Raw genomic sequence first — 12,973 nt, 5'->3', positions numbered from 1 at the left:
TAAATCACAGAGAGCTGTAATTTCCAATATCTGAGAAATTATTACACTGAGCATCTGTCACTGAATGCTATTTTAATGACCGCTGGTGCACTTAAGACCCCAGCATAACCATTTCACCATCTTGGTCAATGCCGTTAAAGTGTCTCCTGAGTGATGTGGTGGTTGCTCGCTCTGTCACACTGGGTTTTCATCACGGCTCTTAAGAATATCCAGGAGTCTGCTGACCCCGGCACCCAACTCCCACACGTTCATTTTCTTTTCCCTTGTTTTCTTCCATTGTCTTCTCCATCTCTGCTTGTGAAAACAAGCTCCATCTGAGCAGCACCATAAATAGATTAAAGGCCAAAAACCCAAGCCAAAACTGATCATCACTTCAATCCCACTGTGTCCTTCAAATGGTTACATGACATGATGATGATGAACTTTTTAGAAACTTTTAGCACATTAGACAATTCTGAAGGTGAGCTAAAATATTTGCCACTGCTGTCCTAGTCACAGTCCTCCGTCACTCATAATGGCCTTAACCGGCAGTGGCCTAAGAGAAGGAGCATTCAGGTCACCACCACCATTTGGTGCCGATACCCATAAAGCTCTCCTGCCTGTGAGTAACTTTTTCCAAACCCTTTAGAAAATACTCATTTCAAGCATTTTTTTTTTCTATCAGTGCTGAGGAAGACTATAATCTGCATCGCTGACTGTCAGAATGAACAAGCTGTATTAAAGAAGACTTGAAGCTGCCTATTAAGACCATAAACATATAAGGAAAGTGTTCATTACGGTCAAATCGACTGAGAAGTAGGGTACATTGTGCTTGAATGCAATGTGGAACAGGAGTCACCCCCTGTTGACCATCAGAAAGAATGCACTGTTAAGGCATTCTTATACTGGCTTCAGTTTTCTGAGCTCAAGCCTATGTCCATTTGTTTTATGCACTCCATGATCAGGCACTAAATTGGCACAGAAACGACACAACCTAAAAATATTGTTGTCTTTTTCCTTTTTTTGCGAGAGAATCTTAAAAGTGTAAATCCCTTTGGGGTTGCATCACAAAGAGCATGTGGCATAAAAACATGCGGAGCTACCTGCTGTCGTGACCCTGGTGAATAAGGCAGCAGCTGAAGGTAGCTGCTTCTTCTACCTATGAAAATATTTCTCATACACTTTACAGTTATGTTACTGCACTACACACAGCTTAAAATTAGTGTCAATGATGTTATTGTTTGTACTGTTCTCAAAAAAAGAAAAAAAAAAGGCCTCTTCAATTTTTTTTCCAATTTATTTATTTAATTGTCAAGTACTGCATATGCTCCTCGGCATCGTATCAAGTTCTAGTATCATGGGAACCACATTAGGCACAAAGAGGTGGACTGACTGTCAGACAGACCAACACTAGCATCTCTACAGACGTGCCCTGTTTGGTATGGCAAAAAAAAAAAAGACTGCCACACATGCACGCAATTGTTTTCCTCTACATATGAACAAGTATATAAAACTATGACACATGCAGCACAGATGCTTTTTGTTAACATTTTAATAAAGAATGAACAAAAAGTGCTTGCATAGACTTCACAACAGCGGGACACCAAGATGAAGGGCCGCTTATGCAACGAAGCTGTCAACCTAGAAGAGCCTCCTTGACTTCTTCAGAGCCATTAAAAACATACCATTCCTGCCTTTGTCCTTGAGTGATATGACAGAAAACCTCAAAAGACAAGTAAACATTCTGTCCGGTCCTGGGGTGCCTTTGTAGTTGACGTATGTACCTAAATAATGAGCCATTCTCAAATCTGATTTAAGCTCTTTTGGCTTCCAAGTTGATCGCCTCATTCATCTCTTGTTTGAAGAATACAGTAACTATGCAGCTGAACCACTACAGAGCATGTGCATATCACACCAGTGAAACCATAACATTTATTCTATAATACCAAGACATGTGCTTATCTCTGTGCTCGTCTCTGTTACTGTGGAACACAGAAAAATTTTATACTAGACATAATACTAATTTCATTACTGAAATAATGTAATGTAAAATTATGAAAACTTGTCAATGAGCAAAATGTTGCTCACTTACTGAAAATATAATTCTATTTGATTTGAACTGAATGGGCTTCAGCGCAGAAACAATGAAATAAAATGAAAGAACTGCATTTCCAAAATAACCATTTTTGTTTTGTTGTATCATTTAGGTGAACTGACCCTTTAACCCTGTAAAGCCACGTGTACCATATTTGAGTTGTTGAGGTCTCTACATCACCAGTAACCCCCCCCCCCCCAAAAAAAAGCACAAAAATGCCTAACTATTATTTACAGATACTAAAACAACTTAAATGGAACAATAAAAAAAGTCACTCCACTCTCGCCTTCCAGTAACGTAGGTCACCTTCTAAACCGGGTGTTTAACCTCACGTTGCCTTTTCTTGTCACTGCTGTGCAACTTGAAGCGGGCAGAGTAGTTGGCGGCAATTCCCCCTCTCCTCCTCTTCACACAGTCCATGTTAAGAGACATGAAACCGCTGAAGGGCCGCAACAATAACCTCTTTTCTTGGTGCTCACAGGCTCCTCTCGTCTTCAGCCCTCACTGGCAGCAGCTCAGTTTGAAACAAGCAGGGATGTGTAAATCCCACTTCCACCAATTTTTCTCTAACCAGTGTTAAAGATTTTTTTTTTTGTTTTGTTTAATAAAAAAAAAAAAAAAAAAAGCTGATTTTCTCCAGTGCGCTGGTTGAACAACTATATGACTCAGTTCTTGCTTTTTTTTAATGGCTGGGTTCTGGTCTCAATCAAATGTGGGACATCTGGATCGCATCTCCCTCCTTCTCCCCGTTGCAATCAGCAACACTGGAACCGTGCTCAACACAAGATCAAATGTGGGTGCAACATGTTAAAGTCCAACGATTTGAGAACATCTCTTACCCTGAGGACAGTGATCCCAAAAGGGTCAAATGATACTCCGAGCTAAACAGTCATCTTTCACAATACAGGGCCAGATTCAAACTCTGGCCTGTGCCCAGTGTTGGAGAATAACAACTCACATCAACAGAGGCCTTGACAGATTTTCCTATAATAAAATATTTTTGGTCTTTCTAATAAAGGCAGCCATTATTATTATTTTAATCCACAGGTGGAAAGGAATAAAATAACACTAACCAAACACAGAAGGTGAAATATTTTCAGATTCGTCTCTCACCAAACTGAAGCCCTGGCTCTTATAACACTTAAATTAACACTGACAATAGGAAAATGTTCTTGCTCTACTGTAGCCATCGCTCTTAACAGCTTAACAAGCAGGATTTTCTGCTGGATAGTAACAACCGTGTATTTAACCTACCAAAATCTGGATTCACACTAGTTAGAATATGCTGCAGCAGAGAGAGGCTGATGAGAGCTATAAAGACGAAGTTGAAACAGACTCAAAGGGTAAAACTAGGTGTTAGGGAAAAGCCAGGTAAGTGCAATTACCATTTAACAACAGCGCATGCAACTAAACCAACTCAAGGTTTCTATGTGTGTGCTGCTATAGCTGACTTTGCTAATCTTGCCACGCTCTGAGAAGCTGATCACAAACCACCTAACTTATCACCACTAGCTGGCCTTTTCCGACACTTTAATCACCCCATTTTTGTAAACTTTTAGAGCCCGGCTGGTTGCTTTCCATCTCCCCACACATCATTTTGTTGTATGTCTGCAGCCCACTGGGACCTCAGTAGTCATTAACATGTATGGGGGGGGTGGGTTTTACTGGAGCATTTGGCCCCACTCAGGAACACCTAAAGAGTAACGTTGGACTGTTGTGCCTTTGCAACAGCCACGCACGCCACAGACTGTCGATGAATGCTGGTGTAAATAACCTGCTTGGTAGAACTGGAAATGTGTGAAGTGACTCCCAGTGAGTCTCTCCAGCTCTTGTCTTGATGCATTCACCCACCGAGTTGTCTCACAATGTCCCTCTCAGTGGTTTGTCTTTTTATGTGACATGTGGATGTGAAAGTGTCAGTGTTCAATGAAATCAGTTGCAGCCACGTACCTCCACTGCAAGCAAGCATGAAGAAGAAAAAACAAAACAAAACAAAAAAAACAAGAGCCAGTATTGTTGTCTGCCACGCTTACTGACAGCTTTACTAACAGTTTGTTACAGTGCAAAAATGTGACGAGCAGTCAGTTTTGTGACTAAAAGGCATGAGCACAGCTTTTATTTCAGCTGTCCTTAATGCATAAGTGTGTTCTGTAAATCTTCACTGAGTCCTCATGTTGTCTGAAAGCGAGCCGAACTTCAGGGAACAGAATTAAAGAGCGGACGGGAGTATTACTAACCTCTTACATCCCAAATTAAACTGCAGACAGATCTAAACTGTGCTACATGAATGCCTGAAAGGTGCACCAAGACAGGCTGGTTTCTTGCAGGTGTAGCAAAAATATGGACCCTTTTCACCTGTTGTGTTACTTCCTTTCCCCACATGAAAACCACAGACAGCTCAGCACAAAAAAAAAACAAAACAAAAAAAACACAAAACATTCAAACGTGTGACGAGATCTGTTTAGCATCCAAATGAGACATATTTATTGACTTCAATATTATTTCAAAATTAAAAATTAAAATCACTGACTGAAATATTCTACTGATATCAACAAGAAGCACAATGTGAAGAGCTGATGAGTGTTGGCACATTATGGACTTTTATCTTCATGGTACTCAATCAAATACTACACCCATGGTTATTAGCAGCACCACTGTGTATAGCAAAATCTCCCTCCTCACTCCCCCCCTCTCTCTCACTTATTACTGAAGGGAGGCCTTATATGTGTGGAATGTCAGCATGCATGTAAGGTGCATTCCTGAGTGTGTGTGTCCCGAGTGTGCAATTATGATAACACAAAGGTTTTTGTTTTGTTTTGTTTATCCCATTTGATGCATAGTTACAAGCCCATAACACAGACAAATAATAATTTCATCACATTAGCCCTTGCTGTAATCGCAATTCCTCTGCACTTCCTGACTAACACAAAGGGCCTGGCAAAGCCCCAGATGAAGTTAGATGATCAGGTTATCATTTGCCACGATCTACGTCAACATAGTATTCTTCAATTATGAGCATCCTGATTGAACAAAAATGATACAATGAAGCAAAGTGGTTACAACCGTAGGGTATGACTGTCAAAGAAATTTACAGTCGGAGCTCCGCGAACACCTGAGTAAACCAAGTTGCTACCACAGGCAAAACAAAACAACTTAGGATGACAACTACGGTGATTTCTCCACCAAACAGCTATGCACGTGTTAACGTGAAAAAAACAAGTATCCATATTGAGGGTTTTTGTTCAACGATCATTTCCAAATCAGAACCACATTTCACAGTTGGATGTGTCTGAATCAAGAAGCCAAAGTACCGTCTACTGACACTACTGTGTGGTCTGGTCTGTGTGTGTTTGTACTGTGCCTTGATGCACTAGCATGTAGCTCATGATAACCAAATCTGTGTTGCATTTGCAAAATTCAAACTCAACTGGGGGGAAAAAAAGCGTTTCAGTCAAACACAGCTAAATATGCAAAAGCACCGGACCATGCAAAGGCTGTAAAAGATGCAGTGACTGTTGTGCTTAGTAAATTCAGCACACAAACCAAACTATGCAGTCTGTCGCAAATTAAAGGGGGGCCAATTCTATATATGTATAAATACACTGTTACAGTAATGGATGCTCACATTAAACACAGCCAAAGCTTCAAACAATGAGATCAGTAGCAGGGATTGACTCATCCAACATTTTCCTCTTCTGATCACATACAGACACTTTGGTCAAAGGTACTTTCAGATCTGAAGTACTGACCCAGTAACAGTGCTAAATTAATGAGCTGTAATCCTCACTGCGAGGAAGTGATTGGGAATCATTCTTTATGTTTAAGGCTACATCAGGCTCAACTTAAACACTGATTTCCTAACTTTATAAAATAAAATGCAAAAATCCAAGAATATCGGTTTACTGGATTTTTAATTAGTGAACAGATAATAAATGACAACATGACAAAAAGGAATCAAATTAAAAATTAATACTGTTTTAACATTTTTCTTCTAAGTCTACTTCATACTGCTGTCATTTGCAGTTCGCCTGAGTGGGAGAATGAGTGACAGATGAAGTGAAATAACATCAATAGAGTTGATGACAACATGACAAGTTACTGTAAGTGTTACACCAAACAATGAAAGTAAGCAAGAAAGTAAGCACTGTCATCATTTACATCAGTTGAGCACAGTGTGATTAAATAAAAAACTACTGCAAGCATACAGATAAAAGCTGCTGGTGCAGCTGCTGTTGCTTTGTTGGTAAATTTCTCCATGCTACATTAGCTGCTGCTTCATGGTGTAATAAACAATGGAATGGATCAGCTGCAGACCGGCTCGCTGTCACTAATATCTAATCCAGCTTTTTGAATCTGATTGATATCCAATCCAAACATCAGACTGCTGCAATGCCAGTCAGCAGTAAGTAAAATTATTTTCTTTAAAAGGTGAGATCTCAGACACTCGACTTCAGATAGCTTTTCCCCCCTTTTTCTTCAGTTTATGAGGGGCAGCCAGTCAGATGAAAGCTTCCTTAAAGAAAGAGCAATGAAAACAACTTGTTTCACACAGGATGAACTGAGGGGCTGCGCCAAGACCCAGAATAACATAAATAAGGATTATTGTATATTGTGAGTCATACAAGGCTACTTTGCAGAATCCAAGAATATAAACTGGAGCCTTATAGATATATCATATATATCGGAAGGAAGATTTACACATCCTCAAGACGTGGAAACTCAAGGTCAATTAATGCTAGTAAAATCTGCACCTCATCCAGTTTTTAAGCAATATTAATAATCAGAGTGAAATGGCACATATGAAAAATAGACCAACTCAATGTCAGCATGCCATTTATCTTGGACTGTGCTTCTGACAACTTTTTTTGTATACCCATCTTATATTCTTGGATTACTCTCCCCTAGCTATGAACACCTGCCTATCAGCTGCATTAAAAGAGTAAAAACATCTATCACGCTGCATTAGACACCTGAATTTATGGTCTATAAGAAACTTAAATATGAGGCTGGCAGGTTACCAGCTTTAACATCTCTGAGCTTTAAAAATCAGTCATTTGGTGTGGCTCCTTAGGTTCGGATACATTTGGATAGAGTATAATGAAGCTGGCAGAAATGGTGGTGACACTGACATAAAGCAAAACTTTGCCATGCTGTGATATTTTACCTATAAACTCTCAGTGTTGAAATGTTCCTAATGTTAAAGGCTTTTATTGATCTTGACTGCTGGAGTAAAGAAGTGCTGGCCAAACATGAGCCTAATGTTAGCTGAAAGCACGCTGGAACGTGTTTGTAGAACAGTTCTTGGAAGCGAACAAGACCGAATGTTTTGACCCAAAACAAATGTAAGCTAAAAGAAAGTAAATCCACTTTTTAAAAAATATAATTCAATTCTGTAGACACTAAAACTGAGATAAGGAAAAGAGACAGAACAAATAACCAATGGTTGTACAACGCTGGCAAAGGGAAAAGAGCTGCAGTGAGGAGAAATCCTTTGCGCAATCTTAGTATAGACAGCAAAAGGCACACACTTGTGCAGATGCACAAGCCAAAAAAAAAAAAAAACGTGTTTGCAACAGGAAAAAAAAAAGAATTTCCAATCTGATCTGCAATTTAAGGATCAACGTTTTTCAAATGTAATAAAGTCTGAAGGCTGAATTTTACAGTGAAAATCACTTTATTTATCTGACTTATCTGACTATGAGAATCTCATTGTTTACATCTGTAAATTTATAAACTTATAACAAAAACAAAATCCATTCTTCTCCAGGATAACAAATTCACAAACTGTGTGTTTCTTCTTTTTTCCTTTGTCATAGTCTCAAATATAATACTACCTCTCTTCCAAGTCTGGATGCACATGATGATCTGATGATTCTACCCGTGCAAATTGAAGCAATTTATTTAAAGAACTGTAAATAAGAAACAGATTGGCTTATTTCTGAGCCACTTCTTAAAAAGACACACTGAAATTGGAATTAAAAAAAGAATGTAACAAATATCATTGTGACTGTGCTGTGTAATGCTTTGCTTTTTCTCCGTCCTTGTAATCTGTTTTCTTTTTTCCAAGTCTGTGCAAGTTTGGTACAGTATTGTCCTTCTTTCAGCTACTTCCTATTTTATTTTGAAGATTATTTTCACATGTGGTTTTCTGTTTTTTCACTTCCTCTTTTTGTTCGCCTCTCATCCTCGTTAGTGCCTGACTGAATTCACCTGTTCCTTATTACCCTGTCTCTATATAATTGGTCTGCATGCCGTCAGTCAGTTCATTGAGCTAGCCACCTCTTGTTCCCCATGGTTTGCATGTTATCTCTAAAAACTTTTCTTTTTCCTTATTTTCAGCGAATAACATTTCCTTTGTTTCACTGCAGCTGTTTATGTTAATATTCTCTGCAAGTTTTTATTTTACTGAAGGTCAGGTCTGCCTCTTTGTGTCTGCCTTTGGGTTCAATTTAGGAAATTGCTACACAAAAAAACCACAACTGTATACATAAAATGTAGCAAACTAAAAGTAACAGATTTCTTATTTATTAGCTTTATCCCTTGCAAGAAACAAGATTAAATGCTAGCTTACTGAAAAACTAAATATGCCACTCCAAGTCCTGCTCTAAATCACACTGAACACCAACGGAGTACAATGGATGATTTTTGTGGATTAATATGCTTGTGAAGTGTGATCTTTCTTTAAAGTGAGGGTTGTTTGTTGTATAATTCATGTGTGTGTGAACATTGGCTGCTTTTTCACTCACTTTCTGGCCAGTTCTTATACTCGACCATTTACAGAGAAATGTTTGCTTTGTTAAGCCACTTAAAATAGACCTATGAATCATTCAAGCATAAAAACAGCACCTAGCTGAAAGGATGAACCAGTGTTAGGTCCACACATAAAAGCCAATTTAGCAAAGAACTCATTTTGAATTGTATCTTTAAACACTTTGTTACTAGCAGCCTGTTGCAGAAACACATCATTTGTTCCCATTTCTTTAACTGTACATACAAAAATGTGACAGACAACACAGTTTGACAGCCATAAAATAGTATTTTTACATCAGCAGGGTGATTCCCAAAGAGCTGTTAACTGAAAACATGGCATATCTTAGCATGATGTGTAGTGCAACCTTATTAAAAGAAATTTGAGGAAACACGTGGAGTACAAAACAAGTGGCAGGCCTAAAAAACGATCTACTACAGATAAAAAGTATCTGGAAGTCATGTCCTTACGAAATAGTGGGAAAAAAATCCAGCAAAGACCTGACACAGGACCTGAGAGATCCATCTGGGCCTTCAGTTGATCCATCTACTGTTTCAGCCTGATCAGAAATGGTCTGAAGGATGGAAGGCTGGCTGTCAAGAAGCAATTCTTCAGTAAGGGAAATGGGAAGAAAAGGCTGAGGTATGCCAAATTACATAAGAACTGGATTGAAAATCATTGGCAACAAACCGTGCGAGTCTTACAGAGGTCTTATGGCATGCAATGCACTACCAGTCTTGGACCGGCCTCCCCAGAGCCCAGACCTTCATCTTACTGAAGTGTGGGATCATTTTGAAAGAGAACAGAACAAAAGGCAGCAGACATCCAAAGAGCTTTGGAATGTCCTTCAAGAAGCCTGGAGAAATACTCCTGGAGACTGCTTAAAGAAATTACCAGAAAGATTGCCAAAGCAAGTTCAGGCTGTGTTGGAGAATAAGGGTGGTCACACCAAATGTTGACTTCCTGGTTAAAATTGTGCATATCCTCTTTTTGCCTTGTATACATTGCATTTTCATGTATGTGTGGACATTTTACAATAAGTCAGTGCACCCATTCCTCAGAAAAATGTGGAATGTCTTGAGACTTTTGCACAGTATCGTATACTGTACGTATAACTTATATAGTAAGAAAGACAGACCCCAGTGTTTGTGATGTGAATATTTTCAGATATTTCCAAACATTTGGTGTGTCTGTGTCATGTACTGAGTCTACTTACTCTCTCTCTTTCTCAGTAAGTCTGTCAGTGATGGTGTCCTTGATGGAAGAACGTGAGCCCTTGTGGATCACCGGATACCTAAGAGGGATCTGCAGGAAGCATGAGATCATGAGGACCAGGTGTGCCGTGTAACCCAAGGCAACTGCTATGCTCCCATCATCCTTTGCTGCAGGACACAAAGTGAGAAAGATGCTCTACTAATCACATATTTAAGGTTTGTTCAGAGATGACATGTTAATGTTTCAGTGGACCTTTAAGTTGTCTATATTAATATACCAGAGTGTCTAATTCAATGGAAATTAAGTCAAAATGGCAGCATTTTATTATATCTAAAACCTCAAAGCACAGAATAATTGTCAGTTTTGTTTGGAATTTTATTTACTGGAAAAACAAACTGCATTTTACACCAACAATGTCTACATTTTATGGCCCCCAAACTATAGTTTATGAACATCCAACTATAGATAGCTTGGTGACCAAGTATTCACTGCAAACAGAGCAGTTGCACTCATGTGGGGAAATGATTTCAATGTATTGCAGTACGTGACACAGTGTATAGTAACAAAAACACTAGCTGCACTGAGATTCCCAAATTCTTTCTGATATGTGCTTAAGAAGCAAAAGCATCACGTACAACTATCCCCTTCGCGTCCAAGTATCTGTTGGGGTGGAAAACTGGATGCCTTAGTGAACATTTGACGGATTGGGAAAGAAACTGCAAACCAACTCACTTTAAACACAAGAAATTGTTTCAAGACAAAACACAAAGTGGTTTCACATTCTCAGAAGGACACTGCTTGAGGCTAAGACTTAAAAATCACTGTGGTTTTTATCTTAATGCTTTGAAATAATAGACTATGGCAACAGAGAGTGGTAGGCTCCTTGGCTCAAAATGTGTGTTTTTTAACTTAACATAGAACCTCTGGATTATATCATTGTCCTTCCTGTCTTTGTAATCCATAGGACTAAACCCCATAGAGAGAACAGCTTCCTGACCTCTGGGATATCAGGCCAACTGAAGGACGTACAACTTTAAGTGACACCTTCAGGTGCTAATGGAGACTGCAGATACCTTGTCAGGCTGAGCTGACAGGGAAAGCTTGGTTAAACGTGAAGCATAGATGGGCTTTAATGCCATCCTGTTCCACTTTGACTGTCAGTAGGATTAGGATGCCAGCTAAGCTTAACCCTGAGCTCTAATGTGGAATATTCCTCCCCTGCAGGCTTTTTCAAACTGGCTGACACACATTCAGACAGTTATGGACTTGAGGAGGAGAACTGGGGTCGGGTTGTGATGAGAGATCTCCAACAGTTTTAAAAATCAAAGTGAATATTAAGCTTGTTTTCCTTTTGAATCAGTATTATTTCTGTAGATTCATATTAAATTTAATCTGCCTTACAATAGTTTCACACAAGTATCTCAGCAGTCACTATCAACACAGACAAGTGCAGGGCTGGTTCATTCTTGCACTCGTGTGTGTGTGTGTGCGCGTGTGTGTGTGTGTGCGTGCGTGTGTGTGTGTGTGTTTTTATCCATCATCTAAAAAAATTGAGAGAAAACAAAAGAAAGGAGGGGATTTCTGTCTGTGATTTTGACTTTAACTTTAGAACAAGTAGTGGCTGCAGACACAGTTCGGTTGGCCATCACTACTGTGTACTTAAAAGATGTTAACAGGTGGAGAGTGGCAGCAGGGAGCGGAGGAGACTCGTAGTAGTATAGCTGAATTATGGCCTCAGAGGGCTTGCTGGGTTTCACCAGCTGTGAAGGAGGGAAGCCCGAGAATGTGGAGTGGACAGTGGCAGTTGTGTTCCCTGTATTAGACAAGTGTTCCCAACCAAAGCTAAGCATTTATACACCCATTGAATCATGCCCCCTCTTCAGTTCATCTGAGCTATTGAGAGGTCATGAAGTCATCATGTTTCCCTCGCTGTGACAGCAAATCCAATTTGTCACGACACGTATGATGTGACCTTTACTCTAACCTTCCCAGCCAAGCTCATAACAGGAGCATTGTGGCTGAAAGTGCTTGCTGACCAAACTTTTTTAATGCTCTGCACTCCAACACTGTGTGTTTTGTACCAAACCATGTGGTTTTTGTGGCTGTTTCTCACTGGGGTGGTAGAACCAGATAGAAAAGCATCTTGTGACAAGACCCATTTAGACTGTGGTAGCAGTGAAACTCCTCCAACAGCTACCAACAAGGGATCAGTAAGAATGCAAACCAACTTAGCTGCTTCTCTGTCCAACCAGGACTAAGGGCAAAACCACTAAATTAACGATTCCCAGTACAAGTTCTTTCTTCATCTCCTTTATAATTTTTCATAACTAGATCAGTGTGGAGCATTCTTCCTTCTTTTTCACTGTGCACTCCAGCAGTGCCTGCTTAGTTTGTATTCATTTAGTTCTCGTTTTACTGTGCTGATGGGGAAAACATATCAGGTCTACCTACAAAGGACTGTGCATGTTTCTGATGCTCAATCATTGATGACTTCATGTCACGCACAAGGCAAGACATGTGAGTGTGGGTGTATTGTGATTTCAACTGAGTAGATCAAGCCCAAGTGAATGGGAATATCAATCATTTGCAGCTAGTGTAACTATTCTCCCCTCATTTATGGTGCAATTATGTCATTATGCCTTTTATGTATGAAAATGACAAACTAGTAATTATCAGATTCATGCACAGTATGGTACAAGCTATAGTACCTTAACACGGTAATAGCTCTTTACAAAATTGCCATCTACAATAGCCAAAACTATGATATCATAGATAACTGTCTATGAAATCATCAGTCTTCAAACAGTAAAATGTTAGATTGCTTTGCTTCACGACATCTGCATCTAACCACAAGCACTGAATCTAAGACAAAACATTTGCTCAGCATGCCTTACCACTTATCGTCCTGTAACCCTTAAATAGGCAGGCAAGGCCCA

The 12,973-nt window shown here is 39.5% G+C and overlaps 1 protein-coding gene across 1 annotated transcript in view; it reads right to left on the bottom strand.

The window, feature by feature from the left end:
* uvrag (UV radiation resistance associated gene) overlaps nt 1-12,973 on the bottom strand; it is a 101,291-nt gene that overhangs the window by 53,269 nt on the left and 35,049 nt on the right. The window contains exon 13 of the mRNA XM_030746425.1: nt 10,039-10,204. Coding sequence (XP_030602285.1) covers nt 10,039-10,204 — 166 coding nt within the window. The remainder of the gene's footprint in view (nt 1-10,038; nt 10,205-12,973) is intronic.

This window comes from Archocentrus centrarchus, chromosome 14 (assembly GCF_007364275.1).
Source record: "Archocentrus centrarchus isolate MPI-CPG fArcCen1 chromosome 14, fArcCen1, whole genome shotgun sequence".
Classification (NCBI taxonomy): Eukaryota; Metazoa; Chordata; class Actinopteri; order Cichliformes; family Cichlidae; genus Archocentrus; species Archocentrus centrarchus.
This window is presented reverse-complemented; position numbering and strand designations above follow the sequence as displayed.